The 19,295-nt window shown below is 33.4% G+C and overlaps 2 protein-coding genes across 2 annotated transcripts; one reads left to right on the top strand and one right to left on the bottom strand.

Annotated features, from left to right (window-relative positions):
• Window positions 1-2,363: 2,363 nt before the first annotated feature.
• Window positions 2,364-6,201, bottom strand: LOC100800266 (FT-interacting protein 1). Its single transcript, XM_003539603.5, has one exon. The coding sequence runs from the start codon at window positions 6,095-6,097 to the stop codon at window positions 2,555-2,557; it is 3,543 nt and encodes a 1,180-aa protein (XP_003539651.1). The 5' UTR covers window positions 6,098-6,201; the 3' UTR covers window positions 2,364-2,554.
• A 2,725-nt stretch (window positions 6,202-8,926) lies between these two features.
• LOC100799735 (chaperone protein dnaJ GFA2, mitochondrial) lies at window positions 8,927-16,601 on the top strand. Its single transcript, XM_003539602.5, has 18 exons — window positions 8,927-9,195; window positions 9,283-9,373; window positions 9,662-9,748; window positions 9,924-10,006; window positions 11,826-11,909; window positions 12,023-12,061; window positions 12,785-12,874; window positions 13,365-13,415; window positions 13,498-13,585; window positions 13,696-13,760; window positions 13,856-13,930; window positions 14,258-14,330; window positions 14,679-14,770; window positions 14,859-14,930; window positions 15,556-15,612; window positions 15,697-15,745; window positions 15,925-15,991; window positions 16,120-16,601. Exons 1-18 carry the CDS (start codon window positions 9,124-9,126, stop codon window positions 16,214-16,216), a joined length of 1,332 nt encoding a protein of 443 aa, XP_003539650.1. The 5' UTR covers window positions 8,927-9,123; the 3' UTR covers window positions 16,217-16,601.
• Window positions 16,602-19,295: the final 2,694 nt, after the last annotated feature.

Raw genomic sequence — 19,295 nt, 5'->3', positions numbered from 1 at the left:
TAGGTTTGTTACTATTCATTATTTTTGTTTGTTCGCAGGGGATTTGTTCTTTGATTTTTATGGGAGAAGCGGTTTGTGATTTGTGGGAGAAGAGTGCACTATGATGTTTCTGACCCAACATTTCTGCAGCAAAGCATGCACTAACTTTTCAAGATATCAGTAGCCAACCAACTGAATCAGCTGGGAATTTGGAAGTTGTTTAATTTTGAAAAGCCAATTTTCCTTCTTCTTTTGGCCTGATTTACTTGATAGTTTGATGAACTCCGACAAAGTAATTTTTGGAGAGATTCAAGAGACAATGAGGGGAACAGTGGAGCAGAGAGTTATGGGAGACAGGATTAACGTGAATCAACCTTAATTTTTAACGGTAAACATGTTAATTTGGATGCAGGACTAAAATTACAGACTTTTTAAAATTGAGGAACTAAATTTCATTGTTCTAAAATAGAGGCATCAAAATCATAATGATAAAAAATAGGGGAACTAAAATTATATTTTAGCCTATAAAAAAACTATTTTCATACAAAGTACTGTGCTCCTAAAAGGACTTCTGAAATCTAAAAGTAAACTATTTTTGAAACTTTAGAAGCCGTATGTTCTTTTTGCAGAAATGTAATAGCCAGGAGGTGATTTTTTATGTACTAAAAGTGATCTTGAGAATACTTGTTGTGAACTAGGAATGACAATGAAAAAATACTTGTTTTGTAATAAATTATTGATTAACAGAACTTTTTTCTCTCAGGTCTAAGGAGAGTTGGATGTAATTCAATTCATGTTGCGTGAATTGATATAAAAACAGTTGTCTTGGTCTAATGCTTTTATTTATTTCCTCACATTTTTATTATTTAACAAATCATTTGTGAACTTGTTTTGAAACATATATTTGCGATTTTTTTTTTTTAAAAAGTTTCTAAGTTACTCATACATTATTCAGCCTCCATTGTGGTGTGTTTCATTTACCAATCAAAGTTGAAGCTTTGCATTGCCACTATTTTTGAAAACCATTAAGGTTGAACACTCTTCTATGGAGGAACCTATAACTGGACTTTTCTTTTAAACCTTTGTAATTGAACAACCTTTTTGAAACAATCCTAAAAAAAATATCTTTGAATCATCTAAAATTACATTTGTTTTTATGCTTATGTGTATATTTGATTTACTTAATCATCTATTTCTTTCAATGTACTCTCTTTTAACTTTGCCTTGATTGCACAATTTACTACACAATTATAACAATTTTGTGAATTTTATCTCACCACCAAGTTTTTTTGTGTCCCTAAAAAATAACATTGTGTTGTCAATAAATTTTTGCAAAATGACATTGTTTTGTTACATACCAACATGATAATAAAATGCACAAAATTTGAAAAAACATGATATTAATGTGCAGAAAAAAATTGGTGATAAAATACTTGAAAATTAAAAACATGATGATAATTAAAATGCACAAAAAAATAGATGATAAATTGAAGAAATTATGACAGTTGAGTGACAAAATGTGCAACTAAGACTTTATCTTCATCTCTAAATTAAATTTTAATAATTTTTTCAAATTTTTAATCAGTAATTAAAAAAATATTACATCATAGTTTAAATTATTCATTGATAATATAAAATATTATTTTTATATTAAGAGATATTTACTATAAATTTTAATTACATAAAAAATATTCATTGTTTTTATAAGTTTTATCTTTGAATTCAAATTAAATCTTATTTTAATTTAAAGTTTAACCAATTTTATTGTTTTTTAAATATTAATGTTATAATTATGCTATAATATTCTTCAAATTTTAATCAAAATAAATGTGGTAATTAGAAAATAGATAGTTGATCTTTGCATTGCAGGTTTCAAAATGGCTTTAACTTTATTGCTGCTTGGCATGCTCAGTGGTTGTAATCTGAACATTAAGAACTTCATCTTTTGCTACTTACTACCTCTTCCCTCGTTTCCACTTATTCTGTTGAGATTTGGTGATTCGGCATAGTTAACTTTTACTGGTTGAGTTGGTTCTGATCTCGTTTATGGGATGTTACTACTTACTACTGAGCCTAAATGGGGTCTGTACTACAATGTTTTGTTGTTGTGAATCTTGCAAAGTGCATGTAGTATAAGTCTTTGTCATATCATAGGCAATCCAATCCAAAACACAACTTTTTTTTATGAGCAAATATTAGTCGTAGTTGGGAGATTCGAACCCACAAACCTCTTTCCTCTGTTTTCTCCCTTCACCACTAAGTCAACCTTATAACTCCATCCAAAATGCAAAATACTTTACATGAAAATCTTCTGTAGTATTTGATGTTCTATGCAATGATCCAAATTAAATCTGGTAAGTATTTGTGTCTAATAAAATGCAGCTATCAAAGGATAAGTTCATTGATACACTATCTAATTGACTACAACAGCGTTTGCCAAGTGGTCACATTCTGATAATATGGTACTTAAAGGGGCTTATTATTATATGGAAGTAACAAAGTTACTAAAGCAGGTAATGAATAAACAGCAAACTGTATGTAACTATGTATAACAAACTAAAACTATGAAACAAGATCACAGCAAACTATCTGTTCTAGCTGGGAGCCTCTTGAAGAAATTACTTGGTATAGAAGGCGTCTTGCTCCTAAACTTTGGATGCCGCAAAAAGTATAAACCTGTCACCAGAGCCACCACTCTGAATGGAGTTGCATAGAGAACCACAGCAGCACAGAAGCTAAACACTACAAAGAGGCTGGTTGCTCTGGGGTCTCTCCAACTCAGTAGAGACTGAAACCTCTCCCCTTGTGTAGCTATGTCCCCAACAACTGTCTGAATCCTACCTGCCACAGTTCTAAGCCTGTCATACCTCATTCTCACAACGTCATGTGATCTTGAAGTGGGAAATGTGTCAAACTCTTCATCGAGTTCGTCGGGGTGAATGGCTTCTGCCCATGAGAGTTTAGTATCCATGTGAGGCGGGTGTCTAGGCCGGAACCTGTAGTTCCACAGACCAATCAAGAACATATAGAGAAACATGGTTGGCAGGATCAATTCCGGGTACCATATCAGTATCAGGAAAAGAATATGAACCAGGACTGATGTAACGTGGTTCTTCCAAAGGCAAACATCACTGCACCACTTTCCCATTGTGATCATACCAGAGAAAAGGGACATGATGCGGAAGAAGTTAGCCTTGCTTCTTCTCATACTCCACATATGAGAATCAACATCCAACATGTACTCCACCACCTCCTTCCTCAAAGGCGGTTCAGCTTGGCCTAGCCTCACAGCTACAATGTTCATGGCTTGGTACCTGAGGTTGTCTATTTGGTTAACTGTGAATGGATGTAAGTAATGCATCTTGGGGAGCAAGGGTTGGCCATAGATATGAACCATGTTGGCTAGTGAGAGTGCTGTGAACCTCACTGCTAACTGAAGCTCACCCATCTTCTTAACTCCATGGGGGTGTAGAACAAGAAGAGGGTGAGAATTGGTGTAAATCCTATTAGCTTCAAGTGTTGATAGCCTTATTCTTACCTTTCCAATCCGAGAATCTCTAGCAGCACTGCCACCAGGGGCTTTTTCCCCTCCACCTAAATGGCAGTTGTCAAAAACTCCCAATGTTATCACTGTGCAAGGATCATAGACCTCCCATGTGTATTGTTCGTTCCATTTAGGACTGAAAGTGTCCAAAAGTGTTCTGGTTCTGACCCATTTCTGACCATACTTGGCAACACAGTATGCATCTGTGCTGCCTCTGCCATCCCTCATCTTCATTGGGAGAAGCCCCTGTGCACCTAAGATGCCCACTTCAAGTATTCCAATAGGTTGCTTCCATAGCTGTCTTGATGTTGGCCTTTGATCACTAGTGTACAATGTGGACTCATCTAAGACATGGTATCCACCTTCAAGGCAAATTCTCATGTGAATCCTGCTTGAAAACTTGAGCTCATTTCTTCTATCACCTTCTAGCATTCCAAAACCAAATTTCTCAAGATTGAACCAGCGTGAATGAACCGGCCTATGGTCTAATCGCTTCTCAAAGAGGGTCATTGGTAGGCTTATCTTCCCCAGTACCTCATCTTTTGAAGGGTGCACACGATCCTCCACAGTGATTGTTAATTGCTCCTCAAATGGCTCACAGGCTACAAAGATCAAATCTTCGTTCCAGAATGGGGTGGTTGTTCTGCTGGGGCATATCTTGGTTGTCAGCACTTGGCAGCTCACTTGAGCTTTCACAAAAACCTCCGGTAGGCGGTTTCTGTCACCCGGTATCACATCTTGAGCTTCTATTACATTGACTCTGAGATACCACAGTTTTGGTGACATGTAAACCTTTGATCTGATGTTGAAAACGCCCTCCCCATAGACAGTGGCAGCATCAGAATGCCAAGCTTCAGAGAAAGCCTCATCAGCTTGTGTTCCCATCCAAACTGCAAGCATAATGTCACCCCTCACCTTGCCTTCTTCGCACCAGTCCTCAAGTCGGTACCACTGAGGAGCTAGTGGACTATCTGGTGGAACTCTTGTTGGAACCTCATTGAGGTCAAAAACTACCCTTCCAAGATAGTCATCCCTCCCCACCATTGCTTTATCTTTCACGAAGACTTCTAAAACAGAAGACTGAATGCGATCTTTGGAGAAAGCAAACACTTGGTTCCACTCTGGGTTCAATTTCTTCTCAAAGTGCTTTGTTCTTCCTTTGTAGTTCCCCAGCTTCACTTCCACATAAGGATCACAGCTTGAGGTGATGGTGCTTGGGGGAAGAACTTTCGCCTTCACAACACGAACATACAGATAAAACATCTGCTCAACAAGGTCATACGTGCTAGTGAATCTGTCACTACCACTCACCCACCCTCTTCTACCATAAGCTCTATCACTTGGCCACCGCTTGTCAAGCTGCTGCACATTGGTGTCACTGAGATTGTAGTTTTCATCATTGCTAGTAGGGACTTGGGGACTAACTTGGTGTGTGGTGAGTGGAGTATTCTGTGGTTGTTTCTCTACTAAAATTCTTGGCTGTTGTGGGTTGGTTCCCATGAGGTTGTTGTAGCTTTCATTGTGGCTAGCATGGACTTGTGGATTAAAGGAGTGCATTGGAGATGGAGTACCTGGTCCTCGTGGTCGTCTCTTAATTGAAATCCTTGGCTGCATGTTGGTGTCATTATGATTGTAGCTTTCACCATGGCTAGGTTGGACTTGTGGATCAACTGAGTGCATTGTGAATGGAGTACCTTGTGCTTGTGGTCGCCTCTTTATTGAAATCCTTGGCTGTTGATTGGTGTCATTGTGATTATAGTTTTTATGATGGCTAGATTGAACTTGAGGATCAACTGAGTGCATGGTGGATGGAGTACCTTGTGGTCTTCTCTTTATTGAAATAATTTGTGGCTGGAGAACTTGGTGCTTGTTTAGTTGTTGGACTGTCTCTATGACAGCTTCTCTGCTTTCTTTCTTTGGCTCTTGATCGATATCAACACTGATAGACTGAGCTTCTGCAACAGAATATACTTCTGCTTCTTCTGTGCTTGCTCTTGGGGTGTCAAATGCAGGAAGTTCTTCACTGGGATCAGCTTCTAATGTTCTGTCAGTTAGGCCTGAGGGGATACTATGAGGAGGAGGAAGGTTACTAGAGGTGGATTCTGGTTCTTGGGGTGGAGTAGAAGGTGGGAGTTTTTCTTGTTCTGAAGGGAAAACAGGAGAAAGAGGTATTGGTTTGGAGTTCGACTCTGATGCAATGTATATTTTGAGGCCAATCTCACCCTTAACAGGTGAGAGAAACCACTTCTTTTCAAGGGGGAAAATCTGATACACTTCCTCACCTTCCTTGACAATATTAGAGCAAGGAATTCTCACCCTTCCAAGGAAGTTTCTGCCTGGAGTAAGTCGCCTCTCGTTGTAGACCGATACTTCAATTGTTTTGCAATGGTAAGGTTTGGTTGCATCTAAATTGAAGATTAGTTTTTGGTTCCAAGTGGGGTTGAGGTTCTTTGGGACAGTTCTGGTTCGGCTAAGCTGGTTTTCAAAGTCTACTTCCACAAATGGACTGGCTGATCCCTCGCCATCTTTGGGCATAAGATCATGAGCATTAATAACCTCCACAACCAGTTTCATGTCCTTTTCTTTCTAGTGTCACTGCCACAAGCAGCCACAAGCAGTTGCAGCTAGGTGGTTTGCCAAAGTAAGCAGAAATTCGATTCTGAAGCAAAGAAGTTCTACTTAAGAATGCAAAAGCCAAAAGAAAACACAGCTGTGGTTCTCTCTCTTTCATCCACAAGTACTTGCTTCTATTTTGGTTAAGCAAGGAATAATTTCATGGAGAAGCTGCATGAGCTTTAGCAATATGAATATGGGAAAGCAGAAAAGAATGGTGGGAAAGCTTCAGATTGATCTAACTTAAAACCAGGACCATTCTAGTCTGAAGGTTGTTGTAATTGTTATAATTCTTTGTTAACTCTTCCACAATTATAAAAATATGAATGCTAAATGGCAATATCAGAATTTTGATTTTCCAGAGTAAAAACAAATGTTTTTTCCTTTACATCAAAATAGAATGCGTGATGAGTGTCCAATTTTATTTAGCTGTTATTTGTTTACCTTTGCTTTTATTGTTTATCCAATTTCAATATCATTGTTTAATGACAATAAGGAAAATTTAAATTTGTATGATTCGTAACTTACTGATAAAGCAAAAATGATTCCCAACTTTGTGTCTGTCAATGTATTAGTTACTTAATGGAGGTAAATAGCCTGAAGGGATTAGATTAATCAAAGCAATTGCAAGGTTATGTATGTTCATTTTTTAGGATAATTGCTTTCTTCTATGTGCAGCAATGTCTAAGTGTACAAAAAGTGAATAAAAGGAGCATGAAAGGCATAGCTGAAGCTGCAAGAAAGCAAAGGTAGATTTGGTTAAGGCATGTGTCATAGCATAGACTATGATACTTTTCTTGTGCTTCATTATCCTCCCTCCTTTTAAGATTGAGTACTATATATCATAATTGTCTTATATGCAGAGTTTGCTTTCATTCATGACTTCATGTAAGACACATGTAACTAAGGCAAGTCAAATGTCACGCAGTAAGATAATAGGGCAAGACGAAGGACTTAGCAAACGAAAAAAAATGCCGTGGCACTGGCACATATATTTTTTATGCCAAAATTTGACATACATTTCATGCAAGTTTTTTGTGAAAAAAAATGAAGTAATAATTAGTCAAAATAATTATTTGAGTCTTTTGATTATAGTTAAAATAAAAACGAATAATTTAGAAGTGGGTAATCATGTAAATTTTTAAAATTAAGTCTCACGTGTTAAATTTTATCTTGTAATTAATTGGTAAAGAAAAAATGTGTAATTTTTTTTTGTAAAAAAGATCGATGTTCAATATTACCTTGAAGGTCATTTTCTTTTTCTTTTATTTAAATATTTTATATACTTCCCATTGTGTTGAAACATATTTAAGCCCGTTACACACTTAGTGCACATGAACATAATTTTGTATTCTTATTGTGGTTTCGAGTTGGATTTGGATTCAGTGACTACACGGAGGCGTGGTTTTCCTTTATTTTATACCATTAATTAAATTAAATCTAATGGTTTAGATTTTGTTATTTGTTTAAGAAATATTTTTTAATTTAATAATTAACTTGGCTTATATGTTTTTTTATTTTAAAATCATAAAAAATAATATTGAATGTTTAGATCAATTAGTATAGAATTATTTCTATTTAACCAGCGGTCTTTGAAAACATTTTATTATACATCACAGTCTTACCAAGTTAAACTAGGATTACCTCCAACGAGAACTACCAAACAAGTGTATATATTATTGGAAAAATTAAAATATATTTTTTTACTCATAAATATAAAAATATTTAAAATTTATCTTTATAAAATTTTCATTATATTTTTTATTTTTATAAAATTGAAATGTATGATTTTTTATTCAACATATAAGTTCAAATAAATTCAAATATACTATCATAATTTTTTATTTCAGTTATATATGTATAATTGATACAAATGTGATATTTTTAATTAATGTAAAATGTGATGATTTTTATATTAATTATATATATAATTGATGTAAAAGAATAATGCATCATAAGTTTAGATTAGAATGTTGGAACTTTACATTATATCAAAAATTAATATATTTTAATTTTGTGAGAATGAAAAAATCTATTAAAAATTTTATAAAAATAAATTTTAAATATTTTCATATTTATACAGGACAAAAATAACCTATTGAAAATGGGAATGGATGGGCTAAAATGAAAAGGACACAGACCAATAATCTTAATCACCTAAAAGGAAAAAAATGGAAAAAGTTACAATTCTTTTTTTTTAAAATATTTTAATATATACACATACACAATAAGAAGCTATAAGTACTTAACCATCGAGATTAGATATTATGTCGTCCGTCCTCTTTGAGCTGAGATCCAAGAGCAATTAGATCAGTTTACTTATCAAGGTATATACTTAAATACATATAGGCTTAATTACTTAAACATAGGCTATATTGTTCTAACTTCTTAAATGTTCTTAATTATATATCAAGTAAACTATTCTAATTTCTTTTTAGTATAAATATGCATTTCAAATTATTTATGTACATTATACATATAGCTACTTTCTCATATTTTAATGGTTAAAAAACATGAAATATTTGTGTAATTATTGTTATAATTTATTTTTTAAAATTTCGGATGTACAGTAAAAGTTTTATATTTTAATTGTAATATTGAAAAATTAATAGTTATAACTTTGATATTTTAAATGTGAGTCCTTCTCAACAAATTTCCAATGTAGTTCATCAACTAAACTATGCTCCATTGGATTTAAGCTCAAAACTCAAAAGAAAGAGAATATTTTTTTTAACTCGAAATTTGGAAAAGACTAAAAGAAAAGAAAAGAAAATAATAAAATAGTGAAGGCGCAGCCAAACACTTGTGAGGGACATGAACCACACACTCAGAGAGTTCCATCAACGTAGGAGCATATTCAAAGCCCATCTTCCTGCTCTTACTAGAACCTTCCCAATCAATTTCCTCTAATTAGGGTTTATCTAGGGTTTAATTACTCATCCCAATTCCCCAAACCCCAATCCTAGTTTCTCCTTCTCAATACCCAAATGGTTCGCTCCCATGGCGTCACCCTCATTAATCGCCTTGCTCGTCGATCTTTCTGTCACGCCAACGATTCTGTTCGCGCGCATCCTTTTCTATTCTTTCTTTCGGGATTTTTCTATGAAATATGATTTTCCAATTGTGTGGGAATTTTTAATTTTCAGGTTTATCAAGCACTTTTCCAAAGGGGTTATAGGACATTGAACTCTGGGCCTTGCAATCCATCTAGAGTTGTTGGTAGCTTTGCATCCAATGGTGTGTTAACTGTTAAATTAACCCTTTTCTTTTCTTTTTAAGATCATTACATGACACTTTGGGAAATTTAGTAAATTGTCAATTTTTGTTTTCGTTTCAAAATTTTCTATTCGGGTTTTTGTGATTTGGTTGTGTGGTTATTTTGTAAGGTCAATGAATTGCTTAATGAATTCACTATTGGTTGTTTTCCTTGCAATGCTGGATTTTATTTACGTGTTCTCCACCCCCAAAGGTATATACTTTTCAATTGTTGCTTATGCTCACCTGGTCTCCCTTGTCCATTTGCAGCTGGAGATGGCGTTAATTTGAAGAAATGGTTGCTGTTGGGAGCGGCAAATAAATATTGGGGACCGTCTAGATCAATTCATGGCTCGGGTATAAATTATAAAATACAACATCACATACATGGCTTGATTTTTACTATTCATGGAATCAGGAGCTTGAAGTTCATTACCTTTCATTCAATACTCTCTTTGTTTCCATATTCATACTTGTTTGTTGTCGCTTGCATGTGGATGACTTATTTGTTTTTCCCCTAACTCTATTACAGCATCATTGGCAAGAGACTATTATGATATTCTTGGTGTGAGTAAGAATGCTAGTTCTTCTGAAATAAAGAAAGCTTACTATGGGGTAAGTTTTTCCTTGCCTACATGAATTTAGGTACTGCAATATGTGTGCTTTAGTTATCTGACCCATTTCCTGGTTAAACTTTATCAATTCATTAATGATTTGTTTGGATGAGGAATAAAATAGATAGGGAAGAAATTTGAGGGATAGAAATAGAAAGAAAATAGATAGTTATCTGACCCATTTCCTGGATAGAATGTTGTTAAAGTAATCTTAGGAGAAAAAGAGATGAGGAATCTTGGTGATGGAATAAAGGGGTTGAAGAAGAGGTAAAAAAACAGAAGGGGGTGTTTTAAGGCCTTAGATGAGTGCAGTAATGCTGCAAATTAGGTAATGTATCAGAAGGCTAGAAAATAGAAATAATACAAGGGAAGTTGTGAGTGAGGTACAATCCAAAGTTTTTGAGGAATTTTATCAAGATCTTGAGACAAAGAAGGGAAAACATAAGATGCATAAACTTGGCAAAAATAGGAAAAGGACATAGATTAAAACCAAGTAAGATGTATTAAGGATGAAGAAAGAAAAGGTTTTGGTTATAGATCAAGATATCAAAGAGAGATTGGTGAATTGTTTTTTTTTTGTAAGTTTTTACATGATGGGTAAGGATTGACTATGAAAGGGTTAGAAACTCAAGAGTCAAGAGGATGAGAAAATTTTGGCTTACTAGCACAATTTGAGTTAGAGTGGTAGAAGAAGTTGTTAAGAAGATGAATAATAATAAAATTGTTGGTCCTAATGCTAATTCTTATTGAAGCTTGAAAATGTGTAAAAAAACAGGGTATCATTTGGTTCACTAAGCTATTTATTACAATTGAGATTTAAGGAAATGTCATATGGATGGAGGATGAATTTTTTGGTTCCTATATATAAGAACAAGAGAGATATTCAAGATTGTATAATTTACAAAGAGATAAAACCTATTAGTAGGAGCAAAACAAGGTATATACATTGCAATTTAGTAAGAATTAGGAGGAAAATTTCTTGAAAGTAAAAATTGGAGATGTCATACCATATGTTTCTAAGTATTTGGGATTAATATTACAAAATGATGAAGACATTAATGAAGATGTCACACACAGGATACAAGGTTGGTGACTAAAATAGAGAAAGACATTGGGGATTATTTGTGATCTCAAAATACTTATCAAGCTTAAACGGGAGTTTTATCATATTGCTATAGACCAATTATACCATAGTGTAGGGAATGTAGCATTTTAAAGGGACAACCAAAAAAGGTAGTATAGATGAGTATGTTAAGATGGATGTGTGACCATGTAAGAAAGGATATGATACAGAATGATTGTATACGAGAAAATATTTGTGTGATGTCTAATGGGGAAAGGATGAAAGAAAATCAGTTAAGGTAGTTTGAACACATGCAAAGAAGGCGTTGGTGAGGAGAGTAGATTGCATGATTTTTAATCTTGTGAATGTGAAAAGGGTTAGAGGAAGACTAAGAAGGACATTGAAGGAAATTATTATAAGGGGTCTTAGGGTGATAATATCCTTGGAAATTTGGTTTTCAACTGAATCTAATGGGATCTTGGGATCCATATAGTGACCTCACACAGTAGAATAAGGCTATTGTTGTTATTTGTTTTATATGCTTTGATAATCTGAATATGCAATTTTGTATTATATTCATGTTTGCATTGTCATGCCCTATTCTTCAAAATTGTGAAAGTACTTTAGTTCATCCTTTCTTTTTGCCGTTCTTTCTACTTTGACATGAAGTCATCAAACAAGGTTGGCCAGCATATGAATTATCTTTCTAAAATGATATGTATTTTTTTCCTTCTCAATTTCTCTTCATGTTCTGCAGCTTGCAAAAAAGCTCCATCCAGATACAAACAAAGATGATCCTGAGGCTGAAAAGAAGTTTCAAGAAGTTTCAATAGCATATGAGGTGGACTCTTGGTGTTTTTGTTTTCGTTTGTACCAAAGCCAGAGGTCTATTTTAAATCTTCATATCCCAAATTAACTCACTGCTTCTTTGTTTTATTTTTTCTTGTGTTGTAGGTTTTGAAGGATGAGGAAAGGCGTCAACAGTACGATCAGGTTTAGCACTTTCCTGAATACTTTTTTAGCTCTTCTGCTCAAATTTTTTCTGTTACACATTTTTCTCTAAGTTGGGATAAATTGTAGAATAAATTACATTAACTTTAGTGCATGACATAGTGCAATTAGAAACTGAGGGAATAGTAAGATTTAAATAGTGGAGTTCTGCTTATTGGAGAATTAGAAATTTGTCTAAGGAATAAGGATACTTATGAAGAAAAAAAAAATGGAGGAAGGGGGTTGGTAACATGGCACATTTGTGCTTTGCATTGGAAGATAATAAGAGTATTCTCTTATCCCTGGTATTTGTCCTTCATGTACAGTGATGATATTGCTAAAAGAACTGATAATGTGGTCATTTGCTGTGTTAATATGTTGTGAAAATCTAAAATGAGATAAAACTTTCATTTCCTAGTATCTATAGTCATTACGGAGTGGGGTCAGAAAATTTTCCTTTCTGTGAATTTTTACTGCCCAGATTGCTAATGCTTCCAATATTTTTTCTGGCTTTGTTGATATTACACTCTTTATGCTCAATAGCAGCATTTCATATTTTGTATGGGTAAGAATTTAGGTTTATTTCATGTTTGAGTACAACTCATACTTCATGTGCATGTTTTTTTGGTTAAATTGGTATTTTAAATTTGTTTTGAGTGGATTTTTACGTTCTCTAAATTCTCTACTGCATCATTCATTTGATTCACTTTTAACATAAATATCTAGCTTGGTCATGATGCTTATGTAAACCAACAAAGCACTGGTTCTGGAGGCGAGGGTGGCTTCAATCCTTTCGAACAGATATTCCGTGATCATGTAAGGATTTAGTAGTTTCTTCCCCTTATTTTATTAATCATCTCTATTAGGAGATACTTCTTTCTTTGTTGGTCTGCGTTGTTGTTGTAAAATCAAAGTAATTACATTCATACTCCACAATAATAAGGAAAATTCATTATTATATCATTTCAGTTGTTAAATTTGTGATGTACTAGCACCCTAGAAGTGGAGCTTCAATTATTAATTCAATCTAAAGATGAAATGATCTAATGATTCATTAAACATCTGGACAAAAATGTATATGGTGAACTTTGTAGTAAAAAATTTCCATTTAATTTTTATGCTTGGTTATGCATCAGTTTCTCATTTTCAATTGTAAGTGTATATTGGGCTTGCTTTATCACCGGAAATCTGTATTTTACTAATTATATAGTCTTTAATTAAATATAAATGGCTCTAAAATTTCCTTTGACATTCATCCACATTTGAAATCTAATATGGTTTTCTCAATTCTGTCAATGGCAATCAGGATTTTGTCAAGAGCTTCTTCCATCAGAATATTGGTGGAGAGGATGTCAAGGTTTTTTCTTTCTTCATATTTGGACTCTTTTAAGTAAGCTAAGGAGTTGTTTGACCAAAGGCATCTCAATAATTTCTTTCAGACTTTTATTGAACTATCTTTTATGGAAGCAGTACAAGGGTGCACCAAAACTTTGACATTTCAAACGGATGTGCTTTGTAATGCTTGTGGTATGCTCATTAATAAGCTCTAAAGGTTATCTGTCACTACTATATTGATTTCACTGCACCTGGAAATGAAGTTCTCAACCCCAAACCTTTTGCTTAATGATCTATTACAGGTGGCAGTGGTGTTCCACCTGGTACTAGGCCTGAAACTTGTAAGCGATGTAAAGGGTCAGGAGTGGTCAGTATTGTCTTGAAAATAATTTAATCTTTTTTTTATATATAATTTTAAGTTAGAGATGTATTGTTAAATTGATAATTTTGGGACATGTTCAGTTATTTGTACAAGCTGGCATATTCAGAATGGAGAGTACTTGTGGTACCTGCAAGGGAACTGGAAAAATTGTATCGGTATGGTATAAATAGCCCCTTCTTTTACTTTTGTAATATTTAAATCTCTTAATTTTAGTATATTTCTCAATGGTTCAGAAAATATGATGGATGGAGTCACTATGATAGTGTGATCCACATAATTGGGTTATTTTTCTTAATTATATTGTTTCTGCTTGGTAGTATTCAATGTCTCAAGTTATTCTTCCACTCCCCCGCCCCCCCCTTTTAGTAAAAATATACAATGAATGACTCTATGTTCATTATACTATATGGTATTTCATACAAATTCCAAAATTGTGGGAATATATTTGTAAATAGTAACTTTTCGTCTTTTGTTGGTATCAGAATTACTGCAAGTCTTGCAGGGGTGCAAAGATTGTCAAAGGAACGAAGTCGGTCAAGTTGGATATTATGCCTGGTAATTGTCATTTCAATTTTTTAGGGATGAATTGCTGTTACTAGTTACGTAGGCCATGTGGATATGACATCCAAGGAACTAGGCGACCCCACTCCTCTGCCCACTAAACTTAATTATCATAATAATAATAGCACATAGGAAAGAAAATACCTAATGTCCTATTGAAGGTGGAAAACCCTAAATTTTTTGAATAATTTTAGGATGCATGTTGACTCTATTGCTGCCTTTCTATATATGTTTGTAGTTGTTTCTTTTTCTGGGGGGGGGTATGCACATCCCTTCTCTTATTTCTCTTCGCCTTAATTGCTATGGAGAGGTTTGACTGATTTATGTTTTTGACATTTTCAGGGATAGACAGCAACGAGACCATAAAGGTTTTTAGAAGTGGTGGAGCAGATCCTGATGGAGATCACCCTGGTGATCTTTATGTTACTATCAAGGTACTTCAATAGCTTGGGAGTTGGAAGTCTCTATTTTTTTGTTAATACTTTTAGTCTTGACATTTTTATTTGTTTCTCCTTTTTGCAGGTTAGAGAAGACCCTGTTTTTCGCAGAGAAGGATCTGATATTCATGTAGATGCTGTTTTAAGTATCACTCAGGTGATGATCTTTGATGAAGAAACCTTTAGCAATGTTTAATGCAGTTATCTGGTTGAGTTTTCTTGTGATCCATTTGTACGTTCATTATGGTCCCTAAGAGAGTGTGGGTTGACATCTATTTGGCTTATGAAAGATAGGTGACATCATGTTGCTTGTTTTGGTGTCACCTATCTTTTAGGAACCACAATGATAGTTTACACTAAAAGGAAATGTGTTCACTAAAATTGTTTTTCTCTAGAATCACATGCAATACTTCAGAAAATGTATTTCTATATGAAGTTTAGACATCTATCGCTGAGGTATATATAATCGCTTGGTAATACTGAGTAGGTGTTTTTGTTGATCTAAATATCTAATTAAGAATTGTGTTAGAAACTTTTGTCCTGTTCAAGTTTTGATGGCGTGAATTTTGTTTGTCACGGTTGGAGAGAATCGGTTTTATGTAAATTATTATTTAAATTTTTTATTTAGTATTAATAGTGATGATGGTGGATGTCGTTAGTGCTGGAAGTTTATTGTCATAATATTTTGGATCCCAAACATTTGGTTAGTTGTTTATGTTGCATTTAGTGATATTATTGTAATTAAACTAAACACTGGAAATTTGTTTATGCGTGTGTTTTAGGCAATTTTGGGGGGAACTATTCAAGTCCCTACTCTTACTGGAGATGTTGTACTTAAGGTTAGTGTTATATTGAAAGACATAATATTTCTTATGGCACTTTTAGTAACCGGGGAAGTTTGAATGATGAGTCTTGTTTGGCAGGTTCGCCCAGGCACCCAACCTGGTCAGAAAGTGGTTTTGAAAAAGAAAGGTAAGCAATTTGATACCATATGGGGAATTGGCGAACTTTTGTTACTTTTTTGAGATCGTTGGGGAGAAAATACATTTGGAATTTATGGACATGATGCTTCATGGATTTTTAAAGGCTGCTAGTTTAAACAGTTAAGCACATTTTTTTCACCATTCTTATCTTGTTTATTCTTTTAACAGGGGTCAAGACAAAAAATTCTTACACATTTGGGGATCAATATGTTCATTTTAATGTCAACATCCCAACGTAAGTGTCTCCTTACATATTTTATAGTGTCATTTATTATAAGCTGTTCGCTCCTCTTTCTACACCATGTTTAGGTTCTCTGATGGATGCTTAGAATATAAATGCCTGTATTTGAAATATTATTACAGAAACCTGACACAGAGACAGCGAGAATTAATTGAAGAGTTTGCCAAGGAAGAGCAAGAAGAATGTGATAAACGGAGAGCTGCTTCGGCTTCTGGTTGAAAACATTTGCAGAATCTCCACTATTTGTTTGTTGCCAAGTCATGCTCAACTAGGTGGATATCCACTTGTTAGAAGTTTTGTAGGAGCATTAAAGATTTTTTTTTTTTTTTGCCCCATCCATACATAGTGTATGTAATTTTTTTTTTCATAAGTGATGTTAACAATTCAAATTTTAAATGTTAGTATTTAGAAGACAATTCCCTTGTGCTTATGCATCGGTGGAATTCTGGTCATGTTGTATATATTTTTCTAACAGGAGGTGTGCAAGTCACAAGCTGTCATTCTTGTACCATGGATAGAAGAGCTTGCTTAAACCCTACTTTCCTAGGTCTATAACATTGACATGCATCTTAATCTATGTTTGGGCTAGGCCTGTTAGTGTTTACGTGATAGACCTTTTTTTTAGACTTAGTTTGGCATGTTTAAAAGCCTAGCATGACTTAAAAAGTCTGCAAGTTTAGTGCCTTTGAACTAAGTTAAAGTAATTATCTCTAAATAATAAGTGAGCTTAATTCTTTAAATAAAGATATACTTGGCTCATTGTTTTTATCGGTTAAAAGTTATTTTATAGTTAAAGTTCAGTATAAGAAATTTAAAAATAAAATAAAAGTGATTTGTTTTCACATTAATTAGTTTAGGATTAGACGGGAATAGAAATGTTAAGGTGTGTAATTTATTTTTCATTGCTAGTAACAAGAAAAAAATAGTTAGAAATAGTTTACAAATATAATTTAAAACGTCAATATGAATAGGAGGTAGTATTTATTTTTACACAATGAACAGTAGGCAGTAGTAGTAAATAGTTTTGAAAAATGAGATTAGTGACAATGAAACATGGACAAAATGTAATTAATTAATAATGAAAGTTAGTGGTGAGAGTATAAATAGTTGGAAATAGTTAGAAAGCAGGAAATAAAATATTAAGAATAGGAAACGGTTAATGACAGTCAACTGAGAAAAAATAAATAGACAGTGATGGAAATATAAATAATTTAGTCATGGAATAATAAACAGTAAGATAAAAATATAAATAATTAGTAATTGTCAATAGCATAAATATAAATAGTTAGTATAGAGTATAAATAATCAATATAAGTTTATAGTAAAAATATAAAAACTAGTGACAGAAATATTAAAATTAATAGTTGAATGGTTAAAACAATAAGTCCAACATAGTTTCATAATATTTTTCACACTACTACATTTTACCTTTTAGGTATACTAGATTTGACATCATTCAAGATCAAGACTACGGATTTACTTTTTCTTTACCACAATATTATTCATTGTTTTATTTCTTTTCATAACTTCAATACAAAGCTATAATCACGGACTGCAGAGCATGGATGGATTTCACAGTGTGTGAGCTGAATCCTGCCATTTTGATCACATAATTCCACTCTTTCAATGTCCTCTCTTTGTCTCAGTTAGTGTGCGCCATCATAACCATGTCCAGAATCAAACCTACGTCCTCATGCTTACAGTTCTTCAAGATTTTTATGCACTCTTCATCTCTCCTACACATAACAAATCAATCAATTAATTCTCAATATTAACAAATTAATTATTTTATAAATAAATAAAAAATCTTCAATAATTAAAATTTAGCTTAATTCAACTTTTGATTCTCTATTTTGTCATTTCTTGAATTTGGTCTCTACGTTTTATTTCACGAATTTAATCATTCCACTGTTTTTAATTGTGTAATTTTGGTGCATTAGCTATCTTGACATTCAATATTTGGATTTGACTAACTAATTACTTTAAGTAAAAATGAGATTAAATAATTACGTCTATATTTGGATTTTATTCTTAACTTTAATGTTTTCTAAAAAAAATAACTATCATTAATGTAGTTACTATCATATTCAATGCATTAGCCATTCTCTCATGCATGTAATTTATGTAACAAATTAAGCCTTTAAATTTGGTGTGCAATGGCAAACAAAAACTTGTTGGTTGATTTGGATTTAGATGACTTTTCAATCCAAACAATTAAATTTTGTTTGTTTGGTTGGTTTTGTTTCCCTTAATGTTTACTTCATAATTCCAACCAAACTAACACAATTTTGATATTTTAAATATATTTTAATTTTTGGTTTCAAGATAATAAAAGTGTGTTTCCAGGCTATACGAAATCAAGTAGTCAAACTTTCCACTGAGAAGTGTTTAGTTTTATGCTTCAGGATGCATGTGCTTAAAATCTTTCCAACTAGCTAGGAGGTGATTTATCAACTATTACAACCTCTTGGAATTGTTCATTTAAATCCATACCTCCGGAGATTATTTCATGAGCAATCTTCTAGAGTTCATGAGATTGGGCTTCTAGAAATTTTCGTCCATCATTTGAAACTTGAGGTACCAACTAACAACATATTTCGTTGATCTAGCTTCTAAATTAATATCATATTTCTTTTGTAATTCCTTCTAAAAACCATTGGCAGTAGTGTGTGTATTGTAATAATCATACAAATCATCAGGTAAACCATTTTAAATAAAGTTCTTACACATGATCAAAGTCATTTTCAATCCATGCCTCTAGTTCTTTTTATTGAGCATCAGTTAGATTTTTTGGTAAAACAGGTTTGAGATTGAGAGTAGTGAGAACAAAAGTGACTCTGCGCATGGTCAAGAAGAATAACCTCTTCAATTTGCACCTTCAAACTGAAAAGGATTGTTGAGATTAGCTAGAACAGTGTCGTGCTCGATAGACATAGCAGAAAATTATATGTCGTAAATTTATTGAAGCAGAGGTCGAACACAAACAGAAAAAGGATAAGGCTAAGTCCAGGACGAGGATACTCATCCAATTTTTTTTGCAATTTAATTAGTCATGTATGATGCAATTGACAAAGATTTGACCTTATATATTCAAGAAATAAAAAGATGTATACGAATGACATATCCAACAAGAAAAAGAAAAAAAGATTGGATAAAAGAACTCCTATAAAAGTGAAATAGTTAGGAAATTAAAGAAGCTTCTCATTATGAGATAGTTTTTGTGAGAGAAAATCAATGAGTTATTCTCCATGAATTGAAGGTTTCTTCTTCTACAAGAAAAAGAGAGTTTAGAGAGGGA

This window comes from Glycine max, chromosome 12 (genome assembly GCF_000004515.6).
Source record: "Glycine max cultivar Williams 82 chromosome 12, Glycine_max_v4.0, whole genome shotgun sequence".
In the NCBI taxonomy this organism is placed as follows: Eukaryota; Viridiplantae; Streptophyta; class Magnoliopsida; order Fabales; family Fabaceae; genus Glycine; species Glycine max.
The sequence above is the reverse complement of the archived record's forward strand: the minus strand, read 5'-3'. Positions and strand labels throughout refer to the sequence as shown.